General features: G+C 44.3%; 1 protein-coding gene across 4 annotated transcripts in view; it reads left to right on the forward strand.

Moving 5' to 3' along the window:
- AFF3 (AF4/FMR2 family member 3) overlaps window positions 1-23,644 on the forward strand; it is a 564,533-nt gene that overhangs the window by 492,072 nt on the left and 48,817 nt on the right. For all 4 annotated transcript variants that reach the window (XM_030827298.1, XM_030827300.1, XM_030827299.1 and 1 more), the window contains 2 exons: window positions 14,939-15,125; window positions 22,238-23,332. In XM_030827298.1, the coding sequence (XP_030683158.1) occupies window positions 14,939-15,125; window positions 22,238-23,332 (1,282 nt within the window). The remainder of the gene's footprint in view (window positions 1-14,938; window positions 15,126-22,237; window positions 23,333-23,644) is intronic.

Raw genomic sequence — 23,644 nt, forward strand, 5'->3', positions numbered from 1 at the left:
CTGGTCTCAAACTCCTGATCTCAAGTGATCCACCTGCCTCAGCCTCCCAAAGTGCTGTTTTCTTATAAGGAGGATAAGTGAGGATAAAAAATGTTTTAAAATTAGATCATGGTGATAGTTGTACAATCCTATGAAGATTATAAAACACATTGAATTATATACTTTAAATGGGTGGTATGTAAATTTTATCTTAATAAAGCTGTTTTTTTTTTTTTTAAAGTCAAAGAGCTCTGGTACAGTGTTACTGCCATATGGATTATGGAGTTTCCATGAGGATGGCAGTTTGAGGCCGCACTATCCAAAAGGCCTCCTCGAACTGAAAATATATGTGAATAAATGGAAGGACTATTATAAATAAGTGCATGGGTGGCGGGATCTCTAATGGGTTATATTGCCTTAAAACGCTCCCATTGCTTGGGATAAAAGAGGTGTTCCCCACAGTAGAGCCTCTCTCTTCCGGGACTGAGGTAGGAAGCAGATGGGTTTACAGAGGTGCCCTCAACATGATTTCACCTCTATAAGCAGTCCCTGGGAATCTAACCCCTGAGGACAAGGCTAGAAAGAAGCTCAGAGTACCAGGCAATTCTTGTAGCCCAGAATCTCCCAGCATTTCCCCATAGACCTGGTGCCTGAAAAGCCATCGAGTGGGAGCTTCCCTGCCCACATCCAGCAGCTGCGGTGGCAGGGAGAGCACACAGAGGAAGTCGGAAGCATAAGGAAGCTGTGTCCTGCAAGCAGGTCAGATGAAACACTGCTGAGGTTATTCGCTCATCTGGGGCAGCCTGCTCACTCTTGGCAGCTGGAGGGCAATGGCCCCCAACCCCTGGCACGGCCATCCCACCCGCCAGCCAGCCAGCTCAGCCTCCAAAGAGGCAGCGCCTCCCATCCCATGCACCCTGGCTCCCACATGCCCACCAAATGGCCGTCACTCCATCCATGCTTTCAGCTCCCTCTGCCAGGGGAGGAATTGTCCAAGTGGATGTTCTCAGCTTTTTCATGGCTGGGCCCAGGCCACATGGCAGCTCCCATCCCAGTTGTCGAAGAAGGATGTTGAATTCCCTGCTTGAGGTTCTCTCTGGGCCAAGAAGGGCTTTTCAACTCAGTGTCTCTAGTGGTACCACCCGCCTGAAAGAGGGGAGGCGAGTTGTATCACCAGAAGGCAGCTGCCGCTTGTCACAGTCTCTCAAACAGTGCCCAGGACAGGCGGGAAATGCAGCTGCAAACTGGTCTTGCCAAGCTGTGTGGTGCAGAGGGGACCTGGCCAAGCCAACACAGGGCTTTCAGAGAAGGCTTTTACAGGGGACAAGCCTGGCGTCCTCCAGGGCCCTCCGCCATCTGGACTCCCAACCTAATTCATGTTCGTACATAAAAAGATCCGCAGCCATTTCCATGCTGCCCAGTGACATGTACAGATCTCCAAGAACACTTCCGGCTGAAGGACAGGCTAGAGGGCTCTGCCCCATTCAAAGCCCTGGGTCCAGAGAAGATGACTGTATAGAAACTGTTCTCCGATGAACTTTTAGTATTAAATAAATATATTATTACATTATAGTCTGAAAAACTATCAGTAAGCCCAGGAATATTTGGGAACCAATGAATGTCTGTACATTATTGTATTTTTTCTTTATTTGTGAAATGCCTTTCTCTTTGGTGGGGACACACGTAGGTCTTTATTCAACGGAAAGTAAAACTTGGTTCCCAATATGACCCCGAGCTCCAAGCAATAGCTTTTTTGTCTTGGTTCATCTACAAGAAAACGTTCTTCACCCATCTGAAAAAGAAAAGCTGATAAATCCAAAAGCAGGGCTGAACCCTGAAGAAAAGAAATTGTATTTCTTAGCAAATGTCAGTAGTCAGGTAGTGATGCTATAAACTCAGGAATTCCAAACTAAGAAATGTTTTGAGTGTTAGAACAGATTCCACAAGCCACGGCGCCCCTCTAAGCAAGAGAGCAGAGGATCTGGCAGCTGATTAAGAACTAATGGCTTATTGTCATCTATGACATTTTATGGAAGTAACTAGGACCCCACAAGGTGACATCTGTGCTCTCTGGTATCTCAAATTGGGGATCAAGCCTTGTGTCTCAACACTCTTCTTAAATTGGAAGTTGGGCCTCAGCACCTCACTCCCTGATATGTCTGTGTAAATGGCCTAATGGGCTGGTCAGGAGGATCTTTGAATTCTTTGGTTTGTAGCTGAAAGAGTTCCAGATGCTACAATAGCATCAGCAGTGAAATATGAGACTTAATTTATGTCCAAGTTTATGGACCTCCTATATTACTGAGTTTCTCTTCTGCTAAATGTGGCAGGTTCTGTTGACTTTTATTGTTCCCTAAGGCCAATAGAAGGTTTCAGGGCCCTTTGGGATATCACAGTGGTGCATAAGTCTTCTTTATGGCCTAATCCCTTCCCCAGGCCATTCCCTACTCCCATCCCACTCCTGGTTCAGAGTTAATGAGCTGTGCTGCCTGTCCCTCCTCTCACCTTTTCCAAATCGGCTCAAAACAGCTCTAAGGTTCCTGCCCCAGGCTGACGCTGCTGACCACTGAGGTTTCCACACATTCCCATCCTGTTTATTTTTGGACCTAAGTGTAATGTTTATCCCACTGAAATGTCATCAGGTATTGAAAAGCATTCTTCTAAATGACTATTTGATCAAACAAGACTTAAAAACTACTTCAATGATCTATTTAGAAAGTAAGGAAAATAAAAACAGAACATAACAAGGATGATCGCCTGCAACCATGGGTATACCCAGAATGATAGTCGCAAAGGCTGCTATTATTAAGGAAGAGTAAACATAGCTGAAACAAGCATTCAACTCAAGGAGTTTGTAAAAGTATTATAAATAAACATGAAAATGTAGCAGCAAAGCCAGAAAATACTAGAGTTATTATGGTATATCAATCAAAAGCTGTTTCTTTGAAAATAGAAAATTTTTGGCAAATATAATGAAGAAACAAGAAAGAGGAAAAATGTAAAAAGAAGTAATATAATAGATACCATGCTTTTATTATAAGAGAATATTATATAACTTGTGGTAATAAAGTTGAAAATATAAATTAAATAGGATCTTTTGGGAAAAAAATTAAAAAATTGACAAAGAATTAATGGCCAATAACCACATAATAAATTGTGAAAGATATCAAAGAATTGCCATTCTAAAAGGTTCTGAGATTAGATGGTTTTATTGGTGACGAATTATTTTAAACTTTCAACAAACAGATAACTTTCATATTACTTAACATTTCCCAGAACACTATGAAAAGGTAAAACACTATCCAATTTATACTTTTAAGCTAAAACCATCATGATACAAAACCTGCCAAAAATCTCCCCCAAAATGTAAAATATGTAAATGTAAATATTAAGTTCCCCTGTGAATATCAGCCCTCTAAACTCCTAAATAAAATGCTAGCAAGCTACATTCAGTAATACATGAATAGTCATTTTCCACAATCACATAGACTTGAAAATGGTGTCATGGGTTTTATTGGTGAAAAGAAAATGAAAATTTTGAAAATATAGAAAGTTCAAAAACCATTTAATCCCCATAATTCCACCATCCAAAAATATCCACAGTTAACACTTGAATATCCTTCCAGCATTTTTTTCCTCTGTGTGTATATTTTTACATAACTGTGATCATGCTGCTTTGTAGCCCACACGCTGTCAGGGAAAGACCACACACTCACACCCTGTGAGTTTAGATGAGGTCCTTGGCTTATTTAGCCAAGATCACGGGAATGACTGAGGCAGAGGTGCTCCCACAGAGCTGGAACAGGTGTGCCGTGCACCGGCTCAGATCCCAGGTGCCCCAAGAGGCTCTAACTCAATCTTGAGCAAAACCCAGTATCAGCAAAACCCTATCCTCTCCCAGGGAAAAAGCAAAGTCAGCACTTAGATATTCCAATCCATCTCTGTCCCCAGCTAACTGGGATCCTGGAAAGCCCATTACTTCACAGATATACTGAGAGAATGTTTCACTAGGAACATAACATTTAAAGCACTCAACTTTCTATCCTTCACATTTTTACAGGCTCATTTCATTTGAGTCATTTTTCTCACGAGGCAATGTACATTCTTGGTAACATGTCCTCTTCAGGTTTGGTATACACCCTTGTAAAATCTGAGCTTAATTCTCATAATAGCAGTTTTTAAATGAATGAATTAATGCCTAATTTGACTAGGTGATAAAATGGGCAGGAACTGTAGCAGAGACTTTTGTAATTGTTTCATTCATCAGCTTTTGAGATAATTAACTAGAGCTGGAGGTTGGAAGTATTGAGAGAGGGTTCCTTTCTACTTGCTAAATACCAAGTGGGTGGTTGCCTGTTCTGGGACAAGATGTTAATGCACTTTTTCCTCTTCCTCCTGCTAAGTACAGCTAAACTCCATGGATGTTATATATAAAACAAACATAACAAGGCTGAAAGGCGGGGAGAAGGCAAATCAGCTTGGGCCTTCAGGCCTGAGGAAAAGACATGGTGGTGACTTCCCCGGGTTTCCTTTTTTCCTTATATAGCACAGAATGGATGCTGGAGAAGCTGGCAACCTGGCAGCAGGCACAGACAGAAGCCACAGGAAAGCCAGTTATCTGTAGTGAAAGGGTCAGGAAATGCATACCCTAGCAAGAATAAACTTTTTTTTTTGAGATATCTCACTCTGTCGCCCAGGCTGGAGTGCAGTAACACAACCTCAGCTCACTGCAACCTCTGCCTTTCGCATTCAAGCGATTGTCCTGCCTCAGCCTCCCGAGTAGCTGGGATTACAGGCACGCACCACCATGCCCAGCTATTTTTTGTATTTTTAGTAGAGACGGGGTTTTACCATGTTGGCCAGGCTGGTCTGGAACTCCTGATCTCGAGTGATCCACCCGCCTTGGCCTCCCCAGTGTGTTGGGATTACAGGCGTGAGCCACTGTGGAAAACTTGTAGACAATAACCACCCTATTCCAGACAAACACCATGGGAAAAAAAAATGTGGCCCTTCAGTAAGCAATTAAAAACAAGCTTGAGACAACTGAAAAAGTAGAGGGTCTCACCACAATAATAAAGAAAATACAAGGAAAAGGCAAATAGAAATTTTAGAACTGAAAAATTCAATAACCAAAATTTGAAAAACTCAATGGATGAGCTCAACTGCAGAATGAAGAGAACAGAGGGAAGGATTACTGAACTTGGAGATGGAACAAGAGAAATTGCCTGATAGGAACAACAGAGAATAAACAGACTGGGAGGTAGGGAAGGACAGAGCCCCAGGGACCTGCAGGACTGTAAGAAAAGATCTTACATGGGTGTCATCAGAGTTCCAGAAGGACAAGAGAAAGAGTGAGGGTGGAAATTATCCAGAAAGTATTCAAACTCATAATGGCTTTAAAAATGCCAAATTTTACAAAAGACATAAACCTACAGACTCAAGAAGCTAACAAATCCCAAACAAGATGAGCTCAAAGAAATCCCCACCCAGACTCATCAGAGTCAACTTTTGAGGACAAAAGACAAATTTGAAAGTCCCAGAAGCAGCGTCCCAGAGAAATGGACATTTACATCCACATAAAAACCTATACAGAAATATTCATATCAGCCTTATTCTTAACAGTCCAAAACTGGAAGCAGCCAGAATGCCCCTCATTGGGTGAATGGTTAAAAAACAGAGGAACCTTTAAAGGTCCATACCATGGAATCCTACCCGGCAATAAAAAGAAACAAGCTATGGACATATTAAAAAACGTGGATGGCTCTCATGACATTGTGTCGACTGAAAAAAGGCCCATCTCAAAGGATACTTACTATGAATAAATTGTATCTCAATAATTTAGTTTAAAAAAAGAACACATAACTGTGTGATTCTATTTCTATAACATTCTCAAAATGACAGCATTTTACAGACGGAAAACAGATGAGTGGTCAGCAGAGATTAGGAATGGTAGAGGGCAGAGGTCAGCATGAATGATCCTAAAAGGGTGTCATGAGGGAGATCTTTATGGTGATGGGATGGTTCTGTATTTTAATTGCAGTGGTGGTTACATGAATCTATGTCGAGCGCATCCATGTGAAGAGACCACCAACAGGCTTTGTATGACTAATTTGAAAACAACAAGGCTGGTAAGCAGTGGAAAGTTACAGTCAAAGGTGGTTATCTGTTGTCAGCAGAGGAGGGGTCACAAGGTGCATGGTGGGGAGATGATAGGACTCATTGTCCAGAAGAAGAATGTCACGAGGTCGATCGATAAATCACTTGGGGCAGGGCAGGAACAAGTCATCATGGAATGTTGTAAGGTTGGTCAATCAGTTAAGACAGGAGCTGGCTGTTTCATTTCTTTTGTAGTTTATGATTGCCTCAGGCCATCTAGATGTATACGTGCAGGCTTGGGCTCAGAGGCCTGACAATCTCTACATGTGATAAAATTACAAGGAACTATGTATTGTGCCATTGTCAGTTTTCTGGTTTTGATATTGTACTATAATTACATAAGATTTAACCTTGAGAGTAACTGGGTGAGGGGCACATGAACAATCTCTGTACTATTTTTCTTGCAACTTCCAGTGAATCTGTATTTATTTCAAAATAGAATTTTTTAAATAAGTGGACTGATCCATCAATCAACAAGTGGATAAAGAAAATGTGATATATATATATATATATATATATATACCATGGAATACTATTCAGTCATGAAAAGGAATGAATTAATGGCATTTGCAGCAACCTGGATGGGTCTGGAAACTATTATTCTAAGTGAAGACTCAGGAATGGAAAATCAAACGTCATCTGTTCTCACTCCTAAGTGGGAGCTAAGCTATGAGGATGCAAAGGCATAAGAATGATACAGTGGACTTTGGGGATTTGGGGGAAAGGTGGGAAGGGAGTGAGGGATCAAAGACTACAAATTGGGCTCAGTGTATACTGCTAGGGTGATGGGTGCACCAAAATCTCATAAATCAATGCTAAAGAACTTATTCATGTAACCAAATGCCACCTGTTCCCCCCCAAAACCTATGGAAATAAAAAATTTAAAAAAAAATAAAATCCTAAGGTTAAAAAAATAAAGAAAAAAATATGAAATGGTGTTGGGTAACTGCTCTGTCTATGGAGTAGCCATTCTTTTATTCCTTTCCTTTCTTAATAAACTTGCTTTCACTTTAAGAAAAAAAAAGGTGGCCTGAGGAAGTGAGAGTATTTGGTTCACCCCTTGTTTGTCCCTGGCCGTGCTAGTCTAAATTCCTGAGTGGGTAAAACTTCTCCTGGTTGTGGTCTCTATATTTTTCTATTTTATATTGAGCCATCTCAAAACGTGTGATAATGGGACATAGATCAGAGGTCTCAGAATGGTGCCCCACAGGCCTCTTCTTACCACAGATGTGTTTCATTGCTAAAATACAATGAAACTTTTCATTGTTACAACTTTTCAAATTAGTTACCAGCATTTTAAAATCGGAGATTTGATATAAACATAAGGATTTGGGGCTTCATGTGAAAAAATCAAAAGATTTGGTAATAATGAGCTCTTGTTTCCAGGTACAGAGATAGGCTGGCCTGGAGAAGCAGCATTTGACCTAGTGGGATTCTCCAGTTTGGTTCCTTCCCCCCCGACTGGGGAGCTCAGGGTCTACTGCCATTTATAATGTTACACATTTGTTTTGCTTATACCTGAACACTTCACTCATGGATGCTACTTGCGTGGCCCCTGTGGGTTCTCAATTTTCAACCTGATACATATGTAAATGATAGCATTCTAAAATTACCAGTTTTTAAAACTCCTGCATACTCCCAAGGGAACAGAAAAAAAATACATTGCACGGATAAATTAGATGATTCCAATCCTTAACGTGGTAAGGGCTGCAATAGAGAAGTGGGCAGTGTGCTAGAGGGACACGGGGGAGGAAACATCATTGATGCCTGGGGGAGCTGGGAAAACCTTTACAGAGTAGGGAAACATAGCCACTCAGTCCTGCAGAAGGAGTAGGAGGTAACAGTAGCTCAGAGGAAAAAGAGAGAAAAGACTTTCTGGCACAGAAAATAGCATATGCAAGGGCACCTGCTTGAAACAGACCCAGCCTGTCCAGATGCTGAGAAATGTATTATTGCCAAGGTTTAGGGATAGACCCATTGAGGTGAAGCTGGAAATCTGATTGAGACCAGACCTTGAAGAGCTTCAAAGGCCAAGTTTTATAGAGAAATCATTCTTGGAAGTGTTGCAGAACAAACAATTACATTTCAGGATAGAAGCAACAGTCCTGCCAGTTGGGTTTTTTTTTGGATGATAATTCTTAGCAATAGCAAACCTCCTCAACCCTGCTTTTTTTTTTACTTATCATGTGGTATGGTTTTAGATGAATTAATATCAATAGTGATGCTATTAACAAAGGAATACTGTTGCCAGGACACTGGTTACGGTTTGGATATCAAGCATGTGTTCTCACAGAGTGTTGAATGAGGAGGAGCAAACATGATTATTCAGTCAATCCCAGAGGAGTGCCCACAGCATGTGTGGTACGATGTGGGCACCACAGCTGTCCACACAGCACCAACCAGGCAGAGAGCCTCTCTCTAAGTTACTTGTCAGTTAAAAGTGTGTGGACAATTTTGGATATGTATTCAGGCCCCACAATACACTTGGCAGGCAGGAGCACCCTTGACTGTGAGATCCAAGATTTTGTCATTTGGGTTCCAGGTCTTTTTTTTTTTTTTTTTTTTTTTTTTTTTGAGACAGAGTCTCACACTGTCACCCGGGCTGGAGTGCAGTGGCACAATCTCGGCTCACTGTAACCTCTGCCTCCCAGGTTCAAGCAATCTCCTGCCTCAGCCTCCCAAGTTGCTGGGATTACAGGCGCCCACCACCACACCCAGCTAGTTTTTTGTGTTTTTAGTAAAGACAGGGTTTTACTATGTTGGCCGGGCTGGTCTCAAACTCTTGACCTGGTGATCTGCCCGCCTCAGCCTTCCAAAGTGCTGGGATTACAGGCGTGAGCCACTGCGCCCAGCCTCCAGGTCTTTTCTTTTACGATCTGCATTCAGACTTAGCCAAGGCCAGATTCCAAAAGGAAGGTGTCATCGCAGCCATAGGAAGAAACACACCAAGCAGGTAATTTAGAGAAAGCTGGACCTCTCTCAAAGGTGTATTTGGCTCTGACCACTCACAAAACCAGCCAAACATTTCATGAAATCAAAATGCAAAAAGTAAACAAACCACCCAAGAGGGAACTGTGCTTAAATTATAGCAGATGAAACTTAGAGTACATTTAAAGAAATATTCTCAGAAAGCAAGAAGTCTGTCTTAAAGGTTGCTGAAGTACCCTTTTTTTTTTTTTTTTTTGTGAGATGGAGTCTTGCTCTGTCACCCAGGCTGGAGTGCAGTGGCGCAGTCTCGGCTCACTGCAAGCTCCGCCTCCTGGGTTCATGCCACTCTCCTGCCTTAGCCTCCTGAGTAGCTGGGACTACAGGCGCCCGCCACTACGCCCCGCTAATTTTTTGTATTTTTAGTAGAGATGGGGTTTCACCGTGTTAGCCAGGATGGTCTCGATCTCCTGACTTCGTGATCCTCCCACCTCAGCGCCCCAAAGTGCTGGGATTACAGGCGTGAGCCACTGTGCCCGGCCTGAAGTACTCTTAAATATTTTTTAATTGGAAAGGTGACATTATAACCTTTTCGAAAGATTCAATTTCTTTTTAAAAAAAAACTCATTAACCCAGTGATGGGTTTTTTCTCTTTACTTTTTCATTTAGTAATCACACATGAAGACCTATTATGTGCCAGGCACTGTGCTGAGCTTTGATGACACAAAGACTTTTATTCCATGATCTCAATAATGTTTTATGGCTGCTGTCAAATGGCACCATGTTCATGAGATGGCACTGGGTCCAAGAACTTGGTAGGTAGCATGCTAAAAATTGTCCAAGCTTGTGTCATCATGTCAACCAATCCATGTTATCATTTCAGGAAAAAATCTACTGTAATTTTTTTTTTTTTGACAGGGCCTTGCTGTCACCCAGACTGGGGTGCAGTGGCACAATCATGGTTTACTGCAGCCTCGACCTCCCAGGCTCAAGTAATCCTCCTGAGTAGCTGGGACCACAGGCACATGCCAGCACACCCAGCTGATTTGTTTTTTGGGGTTTTTTTTTGGTAGAGACAGGGTCTCACTATGCTGCCCAGGCTTAAGTTAATTTTTTTAAGCATCTTTGGTATGTAAACATGACAACCAGTTGGCACACCAAAATTTTTGGTTTGCAATTTTAAATATATAAAGCCTAGGCCAGGTGCAGTGGCTCATACCTGTAATCCCAGCACTTTGGGAGGCTGAGGTGGAAGGATTGCTTGAAGCCAGGAGTTCAAGACTAGCCTAGACAACATAGAAAGATCCTGTCTTTATAAAAAAAAATTACAAAAATTAGCCGGGTATGGTGGTACATGCTGGTAGTTCCAACTACTTCGGAGGCTGAGGAGGGACGATTGCTTGAGCCCAGGAGTTTGAGGCTGCAGTGAGCTATGATCACTACTGCACACCAGCCTGGGCAGCAACAAATTCTATAGACGTATGTATATGTGTGTTTATGTGGCTTAGCCGAGTCCATCCTTTCACTAGTACTCATCTGCAAGGAAGGCCATTCCTGGCTTCCTCATCTTGGCTCTGCCACCCTCACTGCCGCAGCTGCCCCACGATGGGTAAAGCAGCTGCAAGCACCTGTGGTGGGAGCAATCACTACACTGAGGCCAGAATGGTCAGCTGACCCCAAGGCCCCATGCAAGGATGGGTTAGAGGAGCTGCCTTTGTGGAAGTGGGGAGAGTGATCTTGATCCCACAACTGGAGCTACCAGCGCCCCTCCAGGAAAGTCTGCCCCCATCTTTGCTATGATTGTTTCTAGATATAATACATACTCTACCGGGACCATTGAAACATGAATATATTTAATCCAGACATCATAAATTTCACAACCCTTACAAGTAAAGTATGAAGAAAAACCTAAACTCTTGGCTCTCTCAGCTGTTTTAAAAACAAATAATAGGCCAGTAAAACTGTCATTTTAAGTGAATTTCATAATTTAAGAAAGGAAAACATTAAAGTATAAGGTTTTTCTGCCAATATAATTCAGATCGGAGATGCTGCCTCCTTGGGCTAGTGTGCCTCATCACTTCAGGACCGCAGCCATTAAAGGCAGGCAGCATGGTAACTGTTGAATGGGTGCTTTCCCAGAAATTAAAGTGCCCCTTTTCAAAAGACAGTCACTTTGTGGTGCAAGCCACAAGGAATCCCACGCACTTTGCTGCCTCTGCTGTACACACAAAGCCCAGAGCATACAGAACCAGCATCGTATGTTTTTTGTTGAGTGAAAGCAGATAGAATGTACTGATTGGTTTTCTATGATGTCCAATGGCTTTGATCACCAGTCAGAATGTTCTTTATTCATCTTCATTTGCTAATCTTTGGCAGATGTCACTCCAGAGGGTGACAGAGAAACACATATCTTTCCTCCACATCTATGTCCCCCAACCCCATTCTTCTAACAAAGAAGCTTTTGAGCCATGTGTTATTTTGCTTTTTTGTTTATTTTTGTGTGTTTCCCCCAGTGTTTTGGGTGTTTTGGGACCTACCAAAAAACTATTTTTTTAAGTTAAGGGGCACATGTGTAGGATGTGCAGGTCTGTTCCATAGGTAAACGTGTGTCGCGGGGGTTTGTTGTACAGATTATTTCATCACTCAGGTATTAAGCCTGTAGCCCATTAGTTATTTTTCCTGACCCTCTCCCTCCTCCCATCCTCCACCCTCCAATAGGCCCCAGTGCGTGTGGTTCCCTTCTCAGTGTCCATGCGTTCTCATCATGTAACTCCCACTTATAAGTGAGAACACGTGGTATTTGTTTTTCTGTTCCTGCGTTAGTTTGGTAAGGATAATGGCCTCCAGCTCCATCCATGTCCCTGCAAAGGACATAATCTTTTTTTTTTTTTTTTTTTTTTGAGACAGTGTCTTGCTCTGTCGCCCAGGCTAGAGTGCAGTGGTGCGATCTCAGCTCACTGCAAGCTCTGCCTTCCGGGTTCACGCCATTCTCCTGCCTCAGCCTCCCGAGTAGCTGGGACTACAGGCGCCCGCCACCACGCCCAGCTAATTTTTCTGTATTTTTTAGTAGAGACGGGGTTTCACCATGTTAGCCAAGATGGTCTCGATTTCCTGACCACATGATCCACCCGCCTCGGCCTCCCAAAGTGCTGGGATTACAGGCTTGAGCCACCACGCCCAGCCAATCTTTTTTTTTTTTTTTTAATGGTTGCATTGTATTTCATGGTATATGTGTACCACATTTTCTTTATGCAGTCTGTCATTCATGGGCATTTGAGTTAATTCTGTGTTTTTGCTATTGTGAATAGTGTTGCAGTGAACATACGTGTGCATGTGTCTTTATGATAGAATGATCTATATTCCTTTGGGTATATACCCAGTAATGGGATTGCTGGGTTGAGTGATATTTCTATCTTTAGGTCTTTGAGGAATCGCCACACTGTCTTCCACAATGGTTGAACTAATTTACACTTCTACCAGCAGTGTATAAGGGTTCCTTTTTCTCCACAACCTCGCCAACACCTATGATTTTTGGACTTTTACGTAATAGCCAATCTGACTGGTGTGAGATGGTATCTCAGTGTAGTTTTGATTTGCATTTCTCTGATGAGCAGTGATATTGAGCTTTTTTCTATATGCTTTTTGGCCACATGTATGTCTTCTTTTGAAAAGTGTTTGTTCATGTCCTTTTCCCACTTTTTAATGGGGTTGTTTTTTCTTGTAAATTTGTTTAAGTTCCTTATAAACGCTGGATATTAGAGCTTTGTCAAATGCATAGTTTGCAAAAATTTTCTCCCATTCTGTAGGTTGTCTGTTTACTCTGTTGATAGTTTCTTTTGCTGTGCAGAAGCTCTTTAGTTTAATTAGATGTCATTTGTCGATTTTTGCTTTTGTTGCAATTGCTTTTGACGTCTTTGTCATGAAATCTTTGCCCATTCATGTATCCTGAATGGTATTGCCTAGGTTGTCTTCCAAGGGTTTTATAGTTTTAGTTTGTAAATTTAAGTCTTTAATCTATCTTGAGTTGATTTTTGTATATGGTGTAAGGAAGGGGTCCAGTGTCAGTCTTCTGCATATGGCTAGCCAGTTCTCCCAGCACCGTTTATTAAATAGGGAATCCTTTCCCCATTGCTCATTTCTGTCAGGTTCTACAAACTACTAACATGGATCCCAGATGTTCATGTTCAGTCAGAATTCAATCTTTTTTTTATGATTCTATTGATAGTAACCATCTCGATTCAGCCAACAGGAAAGACAGATTTTTGTTCATAAGGAAGGAAAGAAATATTACAGCCCCTGAGCTCTAACTGTCCCTTGCCCTACTCTGTCTTAAGATCCAGGATTCCTCACTCAATTCTAGACGCAAATAACAGGCTGGAAAAGAAATCGCTGCAGCTCAGGCAAGGCATGAACGTGCAGATGTTGTCTGATGCTGAAGAATTTTGTCAGACAATCAGTATGGACCGTGACATTGGTGGAAGAAATGAAAACCCCACTAGGGAAAGTTATGTTCAAACTCTGGTTCCCCTAACCCTGCCATTCCAAGAGGTGCTTTTATTTTTAGATCTCCTGCAAGATAGTTTCTTGTCTGGTGGTTTTTATAGAAACAAAGCTCCAATGAGTATTACCTCCATCCCCACCCCCATACCCAGGATTTATGAAAGTCCTCTTTGGGCAAAGCACATATCAAAGATTTAAGGGATGGGTGAAAGGAGTCCTTTACCATGTCCAGGCTGCTTTGTACTTGAGACCGTAAAACCGCCATAAGCTCCCTGGCCCCTGGCCTTCACTGATGCTCGGTCCTATAAAAGCACTGGTCACAGTTGGAAGCAGTTTGCTGACTCAACATCCAAGAGTGACCAGCATTTTTGGTATTTAGAGCTTGACCTCAAAAGAACACATTATGGTGTGTTTCAATTTTGTTAATAAAGGACTTTGAAGATGTTGAATATTATGTGAGTACTGAAATTTTCTTTTTTGCTCAAACACTTTCTGGGTGGATGTATGCTATTTGAATTTTTATGGTTAATTAATTACTATTGGAAAGCATCAGTCAATTTTTCTTGTTATCTTTGAGTATGTAATGACTTTCTGGCAAATTTCAGCATGGATATAAACATCAAGTATAAATGTGAAATGCAGTTCCTATAAGCCACAGCACCGGGATTGAATTTTAAAGTCCAGAATATATGAAAGTGTGTCAGTGAGGGATCTTCAGTTCTCTAGGAAAGGGCTCAAGGAAGGTTACAGTTTATAACAACATCCCAGCACCTGTAATCGCTACAGCACTCAACTACAGGTGGGAAAAGGGAGGAAGCAAGACATGAACTTGGACAGTCTCTTGGTCTCTGGAACCTTCCAGCTGGCCATGAAAGCTCAGAGCAGAACGCCGTGCGCTTCCTGATAGCCCTCTGCCTAATCCCTGCCATCATGCTGCATTTTCCTCTAGGGCAAAAATAAAGCAGTCATTTTCATGCTTTGCAAAATAGTTCAAGCTTTTTGGATTTTCTTCCATTTTTGTAGATGATTGGATTTGGGGATGCATTTGAAAAGCCATTCCCAGAACAGCAGCAAAATAGAAACAGCCATTTGGATGTTATACCACCTTCCCTTCCAAAATGGCCACACGAATAACCAGTGCCCGACTACCAAGGGGCACCAACTTCACTCCCGATTTTATTTCTGTATATGAGTTGCTTTAACCTTTAGGATGACTTTGACCTCGACGCCCGCTCTTTGAGTTCCAGGTCATGGTTGACAGATGTGTAGGCTGCGTGCCTCCTCCCTCTTTGGGGTGCGTGACAGCTTGGTGGTGTTTTCCTGTTTGCTCACTTGGCTTTCCTTCCCTCTCCTTCCCGGGGGCCTCGCGGGCTGGCAGCGCCGTGGTCCAGCAGCCCAACTGCAGAACCTCGGTGCCTTCCAGCAAGGGCAGCAGCAGCAGCAGCAGCAGCGGCAGCAGCAGCTCCTCCAGCGACTCAGAGAGCAGCTCCGGATCTGACTCGGAGACCGAGAGCAGCTCCAGCGAGAGTGAGGGCAGCAAGCCCCCCCACTTCTCCAGCCCCGAGGTAAGCACTGCCTGGCTCAGGCCTCTCCTCTGCCTACTTCTGTCTCTATGAAGATAGCAAGTCCGGGCATTGTCACTGTCACACTGCTGCAGGTCTCCTCCCTCCTGCAGACCCCAAGCCAGGTGATGATGGACAGGAGGAGGCTATGGGTTTCGCGCTCCACATTTTCCCCACGCTGTCCCCTCCTCACAGTCTCTTAATTACACAGCTTCCTTTCAAGTACAGAAACATCAAGTTTCATTGCCCCCAAATTCTCTCTTGACTTCCAGAAATTTCCAAGTGTGCTATAAACATCACTGACAGGAAATAACCTATGGCTCAGGTCTCCCTCGGGGTCAGCCAGGGCAGTCGCTGGATAGGGCCACTCACCACCTGGGAAGTGTGACCACCCGTAAATCACAGGGAAAGGGGTTTTATGGATTGGGCATGGTCAGATTCTTACCTTTTTGTGGTTTGTCACGGATCAGAAGAACAAGGGCTATAAATATTAATAAAACCTTCTTAACTGTGTTTTCTTTGTGAAAATAGAAAAAGAAAAATTAGCATCACCCTACAAAAAATGATGAAACCTTTTATAGCTGTGATGAGTATCTATGTGGAAGATTTAGGTGCCTCCTGTAAAAGCATTAGAAGGTACCAATAAAAACCATTGCTATTTCTACTTTAAAGTAGAAAGGGGAAAATTAAATAGTAATTCAGAGCATGAAGATTCTTGGGAGAGGGCTGAGAGAAACTTTCCCAGACTGCAGAGCTCTAAGGGTAGACTCTAATATCTAAACAAGGAATAAAATAGACTTTCTTCTTGAGTGTGTAAACATTTGACATGACTAATGATTGTCAGGTTTAATTTTTTACTTACAACCCTCTGTACCATTCGGGGGGCCATATTCCTAAATAGGCTCTGAAATGGAACTAAACCCACTAAACCCACTTCTACAAACCATCGCAGTGGGAGGGGAGCACCTTAATGGGCCCGATTAGCACCCCCGTGTCCAGCTTTTATAGCGGTGCCTTAGATGTTATCACACCTGAAAGCAGTGGTGTTTCCATCTCAGGTTCACAGAGTGGCTCTTCAGTTCCTTCAGGTTTTTCCCCTCCCTACTTCTTTCAGGAGGCTGAGGCTTTTTGCAGGAGCACTGTGAAATCAAGGATATTTTGTTTCCCCACACTCCTCATTTTCTCCTCAGCACCTTTCTGCCCTGGCTCAGGACTCTCCATTCATCCTGAATCAAGCCATCGCTCCACGCTCTCCTTCCCATGAGGTTCAGTCTCTGCCTCTCCATCTGTCCATCTATATCTGTCCATCTATTTATCCATCTATCTATCTCTGTGTAAGGGGAAGGCTCTTAGCAACATTAACCTATGAAAGCCTTATGGTAACATAACCCTGGCTTTTCCCAGAAACTAAATTATTATTCCTTCAGCATAATTTCATTTACTCATTCATTCATTCATTCATTTACTCATTCAGAATTCATTCAACAAATATTTACTGAGCATCAGTCACACAGTACTTGGCCCTGGAATACGCAATTATATGACAGAAAATGTCCCTATCTTCATAGAGCTGACACTCTAATGGGGATAATTCGAAATGAAAAAAATACAGGAGTTAAATAAAGCAGAAGAGTTAAGCAGGCTTCTTTAAAGCCTGCTTTATGCTATACTTTGTGGAGAAATTCTGGAATATTTAGTTACAAGAAATAACTGTGTCCCAGAGACAGTGCAAGGACAGGGCAGGCAGTGAGGATATCCAACAACTGTTCGTGTCTGTGAAGATCACCCATCCAGGCTCCTCCTTGTGGCTTTGCAGGTTAAATTCATGAATGTTCAGTCTTATTTTCATCCTGAAATGTAGGTCCTAGAGCTCCTGTGTTGGCTGAAACCTTGCTTAAGACCAGTACAGTTGGCCGGGCACAGTGGCTCATGCCTGTAATCCCAGCACTTTGGGAGGCCAAGACAGGTGGATCATGAGGTCAGGAGTTGAAGACCAGCCTGACCAACATGGTGAAACCACGTGTCTACTAAAAATACAAAAATTAGCTGGGTGTGGTGGTGGGTGCCTGTAATCCCAGCTCCTCAGGAGCCTGAGGCAGGAGAATCGTTTGAACCCTGGAGGCGGAGGTTGCAGTGAGCCGAGATCACACCACCGCACTCCAGCCTGGGTGACAGAGCGAGACTCCGTCTCAAAGAAAAAGAAAGAAAAAAAAAAGAGCAGTACAGTTATAAAGTGCTTTAAGCAAATGCTTTCTAAATGTCACTGAGATAATTACAAAGACTTGAACTCTTGGGTGATGAAAGGAGGCTCTTGTCATTTCTTCCAGCAGCTATCAGAGGCCCCTCGCTAAGGAGAGGGGGCAGGAGCCTCCTAAAGGAGTCAGTTCTAAAAGTTTAAGTCACCTGAGGCCACGTGTGGTTTTGAATTCCTGTCTTCCCTACGCAGAGGACTGCAGAAGCAGCAGGTGATGTGTTAGCCACGCTGCACGTTCGTTCTTTCTGTAGGAAAGAAATGTATTTGTTGGAATAAAAGTAAAGTTATTTTAACATTTTTCCTAAGGATAATACAGACACACACACCCTTTAGAAAGAAAATGAGTTTGCAGACTGCAAATGGCAAAGGCGGGAAGTAACATCACCCTGTGTGTCCTCCACAGCTGTGCTGCCTGGTCTGGCGGAGCTGGCCCAGGAGTGAGACTCCTTTTCCTGAACCCCATATGACAGTCAGGCTCTTCATAGCCATGCACCTCACATTCCGCTGCTCAGACCAGTTTGTGCTACTTTGAAACAGAACGCTTCTTTTCTTCACTCCCCTGCTATAACAATCCTGCTATGGGCGTAGGAGGAGCCCTGCATTCTCCCCACCATGTCCCAGCACTCAGAAAACCCACTGGGCTCAGCTGAGTTGCGTAGGAGATGTTCTTTCTGGCTGTGTGTGTTGGGAGCCAATTTGTTTCACGTAAATCACTGTAGTATGGTAATGCCATGTTCCTGCGTAGCATGGAGGGGCCCTCTCTGTGGCATGATGTGGGCTTCTTTGGTCTCAGACTACTTTTTCTCACCGGAGTCCAACCTGCTTTCCGGGCACTGTACAGCCTCTTATACCAGAGCTTTGCAGGAAAAGTTGCTTTTCCGCTCAGCTAGCACGTTGACCCCACACACAGAACTCCCTCGGCCTTTGTTGTACAATAAATATTACGTGGAGGAAAAAAAAAAAGCCTGGATACATAATGTTGAGGAGATCTGGGACAAAATAGGTTTATCCCACCTCTTTACCTACAGAATCATCACCCAGCCCTTACTATTGCTCAGGTATACTGTGTTTTCCATTGTGGCATTTCCCAAATTGATTTGACTCTGGAAACCCTCCTTCATGGGATAGATGAGCTAAAAGCACATTTTGGAAAATGCTGCCCTAGATCGTTCTTAAAAATCAGCAGAAATGTGATTCAAGTTGCTCACTGATTCAACAAGCTTCTCATTTATTAGGTGCCTACGAGGTCCATGGCAGCGGGTACTTGAAGGATTTAGATGAAGCAGGGACCAGAGTGCATGATGGAGAGCTGGTGCGTGAGTCAGAGGGAAGATCAATTAGGGAGGAGAGTCATGGCTGAAAATATAAAGCAGCAAGCCAGCAAACAAACCAGAACGTTGGGCAGAAACCCCGGATGGACGGCTCAGGGGGCAGACTGTGGCCAGCCGCATGCCAGTGGCCTGGCGTCTGCAGCCTGAGGTTCCCCTCCTCGCTGCCACTAAACTCTGTATCCTTGCAGCTTCCTTGGCCACAATTGCCTCATTTCCAGAATGGCAGATATTCCTGCTCTGCCTAATCTGTGAGGTTGTCAGGGGGAAAAAATGATGATGATAAAGGAATAAATGGTACAATTTGAGTGACAGCTCATTGTGAGTTCTTATTAGGAGGAGAGACGTGGCAATCTGCCTGCCTGACCTAGTATAGATGCTGCAAGGGATACTAAAGAAACAGAGACCTGGCCCTCGACTGAAAGAAGCATTTGGCTTTTTTGAAGACACAAGACATATATACACATGAAACAAATATGAACATCAAAAGACAATGCAATTGAGTATAACAGAGGGCAACAAGTACTGTTTGGAGTGTTCTTGGTGTTTTCTCCAAAATTCAGATCTAATTCTGTCATTTTAGGTTGAAGACTGACATTTCTCAAAGAAATGCGGTCCCCCTTTCACGAGGCTATGCCAAACAGTGGGAGACACAGTGATGCAGCAGTGGAGACAATTGGTCTTTAAACCTAGATGAGTACAAAGTTAGTCTCGGTAGAGCCCGGTAGCTGTGCAGCTCTGGGTATGTCCCTTAGCCTCTCTGAGCCTCATCTACAAGTTAGAGGTGATAACCTTTCTTATCTGTAAAGATTAAATGAGATAATACACGTGAAGTGGGAGTTAAACTGTAGGTATTCTGACAATGAAAGATGATTGCAAGATAATGGATGCCCTTAAATGCCCCCCTTAGAAATTTGGATTTTGTTTGAGAGGCAATAGGAGGTTATTGTAGATCCTTGAGAAAAAAAAAAAAAAAAAAAGTATGATTTAGTGATGTGTTGAAAGTGGGTACTTCAAACTGATTTCCTCAGCTGTGAAGTGCAGAAAAAGTGACCCTGAAGCATACCAGGCAGTGGGCCTGTACTAAATGTATTAAATTCGGCCCTTCTGTTAATGCTCCTGCTAGGAAGTTTCAGTGTGAATTTTCCCATGTGCAGCTGTGTTTTGGCTACAAACAGACTTCCATGTTCTCTCATATATGAGATGTGGGCTATAGAAGGCTCCGGATGGTAGCAGTGAGGGAGAACTAGTGTGAAACGCAGTGGCGGGGCCAGCGTGAGGGGTGTGTTCTGCCGTGTGTGTGTGCCCTCTCCCAAAATGTGCAGCCTTTCTGCAAGAGGCCCCTTCAGCATCCATTCATATTTACTGTGTCCCATTTGTCTAGGGAAGCTGAGGCACAGGGGAAGGCACTGACTTGATGAGAGAAATGGGGGTTGGGGGAGACAAAATTAGAAGCCATTGATTTTTGCCACCAAATTAGCTTTCAGGCACTCTCAGCTAATCTCACGGGAGGTGAGGGATCCCCCTTGGCCGAGAAGCTGTTCCGTGTCCCACTGTCCTGCTTTCTCTGACCATGGGAGGGCATCTACCACCGCCACATGCACTGGGCATGTTCCATAGGTTTCCCGTGTTCCCTTTCTCTGGAGAAGCCAAATAAAGCAAGGTCATGATTTATGTAGAACTCAGAGGTACAAAAACGATCTGTCTTTCTACTCATTTGCATATTTCTCTGGAGCCCCTGGTTATGTTGGTTCCCATGAAAACAAGCAAAGAAAAAAGTCACGTCAAAGACCAGAATCTGTGTCAGGGCCAGGGGGTCCCCTCTTCCCCACCTGCACTCCAGGATGGACTTCTGCATCCTCACAGCTCAGGGAAGGGGCCTTCATCCTCCTTCTGGCCTTCACGGAAATTTTCTTGCTTCTCCAAGTCACCAGACACCCTGTGCCAGTCGGCCCTGAAGGGAAGTTGGTCCCATCTGGTTTGGGGCAGCCAGCAAGATGTCCATGGTCCCTGTCATAGCTCTAGTTGCCTGATCCCCACGCTCTGTGGCCAATTCCTCTTGGCCCCAGCCTCCTGTGGCCCATCAGAGGCTTCGCATTTCCCTGAGCTGTGCCCCGGACTCAGCCAGGGCCCCTGCGTCTATGATACAGCCCTCTTGTTCCCCCTCTGAAATCCTCAATGCCTGGGGTGAGGCCAAGGTCCCTGAGTTCTGCTCTTAATACAGGCCTCGCTGTTGAAAAACAAACCTTGATACTTCAAAGGAACCTTTTCAAATTTATTATGTTAAACTGTTTTTTCTCTGGCACCAGACTCAATTTGCTCTAGACTTGAACCGATCAAGCTTGAAGTATGGAGCTAAGCAGTGTCTTCTTACTCTAGCCTGGTATCTGGTCTCCCCTGAAACAATGGATGCCACGAATTCAAAAGGTGGAAGGCCATAGGGAAGAAAAAAAACATCGCCTTAGCCAAAATATTTTCCCCATTTCACTTAGAGTCACAAATTGAAAATACTCTGGCTAAAATTCTATTCTTCTCAGTACACCTGTTTTCTCTTAATTATCATAATGCTGGATAAATTGACTTTTTTTAGACATCAGCATTTACTCCCTGTAAAATTATTGGATTGGTCCTTAATTTTTTTTTCTTCTGAGACATAGATTCTTAGAGACACAACTGAAAACTACAGACCTCTTCTAGAAACAAAATGCATCTACACATTTCCCATCCATTTCAGGGCATTCCCTAGCCATCCCCACACCTTCAACCGCAGAGCCAACCTGTGGGGCCGCAGTTCAAAACCAATGACTTTCATGAGTTGCTGTAAGTTAGCAAAACTGCTTGCAGGAAAGTATTCCATCTCACCTCCATGTCTGAAATATTTCTAGCAAAGTGTGATGGAAGCAGGTTGAGGTTAGACTGACCCAGTCAGGCTGCCAAAGATGCACAAATCCCTCTGAAATAGTTCTGGACGCAAAACAAGCCATCTTCCCAAGGTCATTGCTCCTACTACCAAATTACTACAGACTACCTGCCTTCAACACATAAATCATGTGTTAATTGTTTGGGATTGTAGGTTCCACTTAGTCCCCTCTTCAAATCTCCACAAAGTTTTAAGTCTCACCAAAAAAACAAGTGATTTATGCTCAGGGCCTCTAAACTATTCTCTAAGTTTTGGGGCATTTCAAGTTTACATATGTACATATAATTATAAAAAAAAATTATACTAACACTCAAAAGTACTAGGAAATGGGTTCTAATGAGGCACAATGCTTTCCTTATTTTTCCAAAGAGACTTGGAAGTGCTGCAAGGACATTTAGTGCCAGGGGCCAGTAAGGACAGTATCATCCAGGCATCCTGAGTGCCACATGGGGCTGTGACACACACTTAATGCTTCCATTTTCCTTTTGCTTCCATCCCATTCGTTTTCTGCTCATACACTTAGAGGAGTAAGTCAAGATAAAAACAGCCAGGCCCCTTTAAAGTGAGCCTGTAATGAAAGATGTTTTGTTTGTCACCGGTTTTCTGCTTTCAGGCTGAACCGGCATCCTCTAACAAGTGGCAGCTGGATAAATGGCTAAACAAAGTTAATCCCCACAAGCCTCCTATTCTGATCCAAAATGAAAGCCACGGGCCAGAGAGCAATCAGTACTACAACCCGGTGAAAGAGAACGTCCAGGACTGTGGGAAAGTCCCCGACGTTTGCCAGCCCAGCCTGAGAGAGAAGGAGATCAAGAGCACTTGCAAGGAGGAGCAGAGGCCAAGGACAGCGAACAAGGCCCCTGGGAGTAAAGGCGTGAAGCAGAAGTCCCCGCCTGCGGCCGTGGCCGTGGCGGTGAGCGCAGCCGCCCCGCCACCCGCAGTGCCCTGTGCGCCCGCGGAGAACGTGCCCGCGCCTGCCCGGAGGTCCGGGGGCAAGAAGCCCACCAGGCGCACCGAGAGGACCTCAGCCGGGGACGGCGCCAACTGCCACCGGCCCGAGGAGCCCGCGGCCGCGGACGCGCTGGGGACGAGCGTGGTGGTTCCCCCAGAGCCCACCAAAACCAGGCCCTGTGGCAACAACAGAGCGAACCACCGCAAGGAGCTGCGCTCCTCTGTGACCTGCGAGAAGCGCCGCACGCGGGGGCTGAGCAGGATCGTCCCCAAATCCAAGGAGTTCATTGAGACAGAGTCGTCATCTTCGTCCTCCTCCTCGGACTCCGACCTGGAGTCCGAGCAGGAGGAGTACCCTCTGTCCAAAGCACAGACTGTGGCTGCCTCTGCCTCCTCCGGGAATGATCAGAGGCTGAAGGAGGCCGCTGCCAACGGGGGCAATTGTCCCAGGGCCCCTGTAGGCTCCATCAACGCCAGGACCACCAGTGACATCGCCAAGGAGCTGGAGGAGCAGTTCTACACACTGGTCCCCTTTGGCCGTAACGAACTTCTCTCCCCTCTAAAGGACAGTGACGAGATCAGGTCTCTCTGGGTAAAAATCGACCTGACCCTCCTGTCCAGGATCCCAGAACACCTGCCCCAGGAGCCAGGGGTCTTGAGTGCCCCTGCCGCCAAGGACTCTGAGAGCGCACCGCCCAGCCACACCTCGGACACACCTGCAGAAAAGGCTTTGCCAAAATCCAAGAGGAAACGCAAGGTAGGCCTGGGGCTGACTGGGGTGCGGGGGATGTGGAGGAGAAGGGGCTGTCTCTTAACTTGTGGGTACTTGGGTAGAGCACCCATAGGCTGCTGTTTGGGACCATAGGCTGCCGCAGGAGTTTTGCGTGTCCTTACCTAGCACACACTTCTAGGGTACTTTCTATATCCAGACACTGTTGTAAGCACTTAACATCTAACTTGGCTGAGTCCTTAAAACTGCTCAGTGAGGGAAGTACCATTATTATCCCTGTTTTTTTTTTTGTTTTTTTTTTTTTTGAGAGGGAGTCTCGCTCTGTCGCCCAAGCAGGAG

This window comes from Nomascus leucogenys, chromosome 14, assembly GCF_006542625.1.
Source record: "Nomascus leucogenys isolate Asia chromosome 14, Asia_NLE_v1, whole genome shotgun sequence".
In the NCBI taxonomy this organism is placed as follows: domain Eukaryota; kingdom Metazoa; phylum Chordata; class Mammalia; order Primates; family Hylobatidae; genus Nomascus; species Nomascus leucogenys.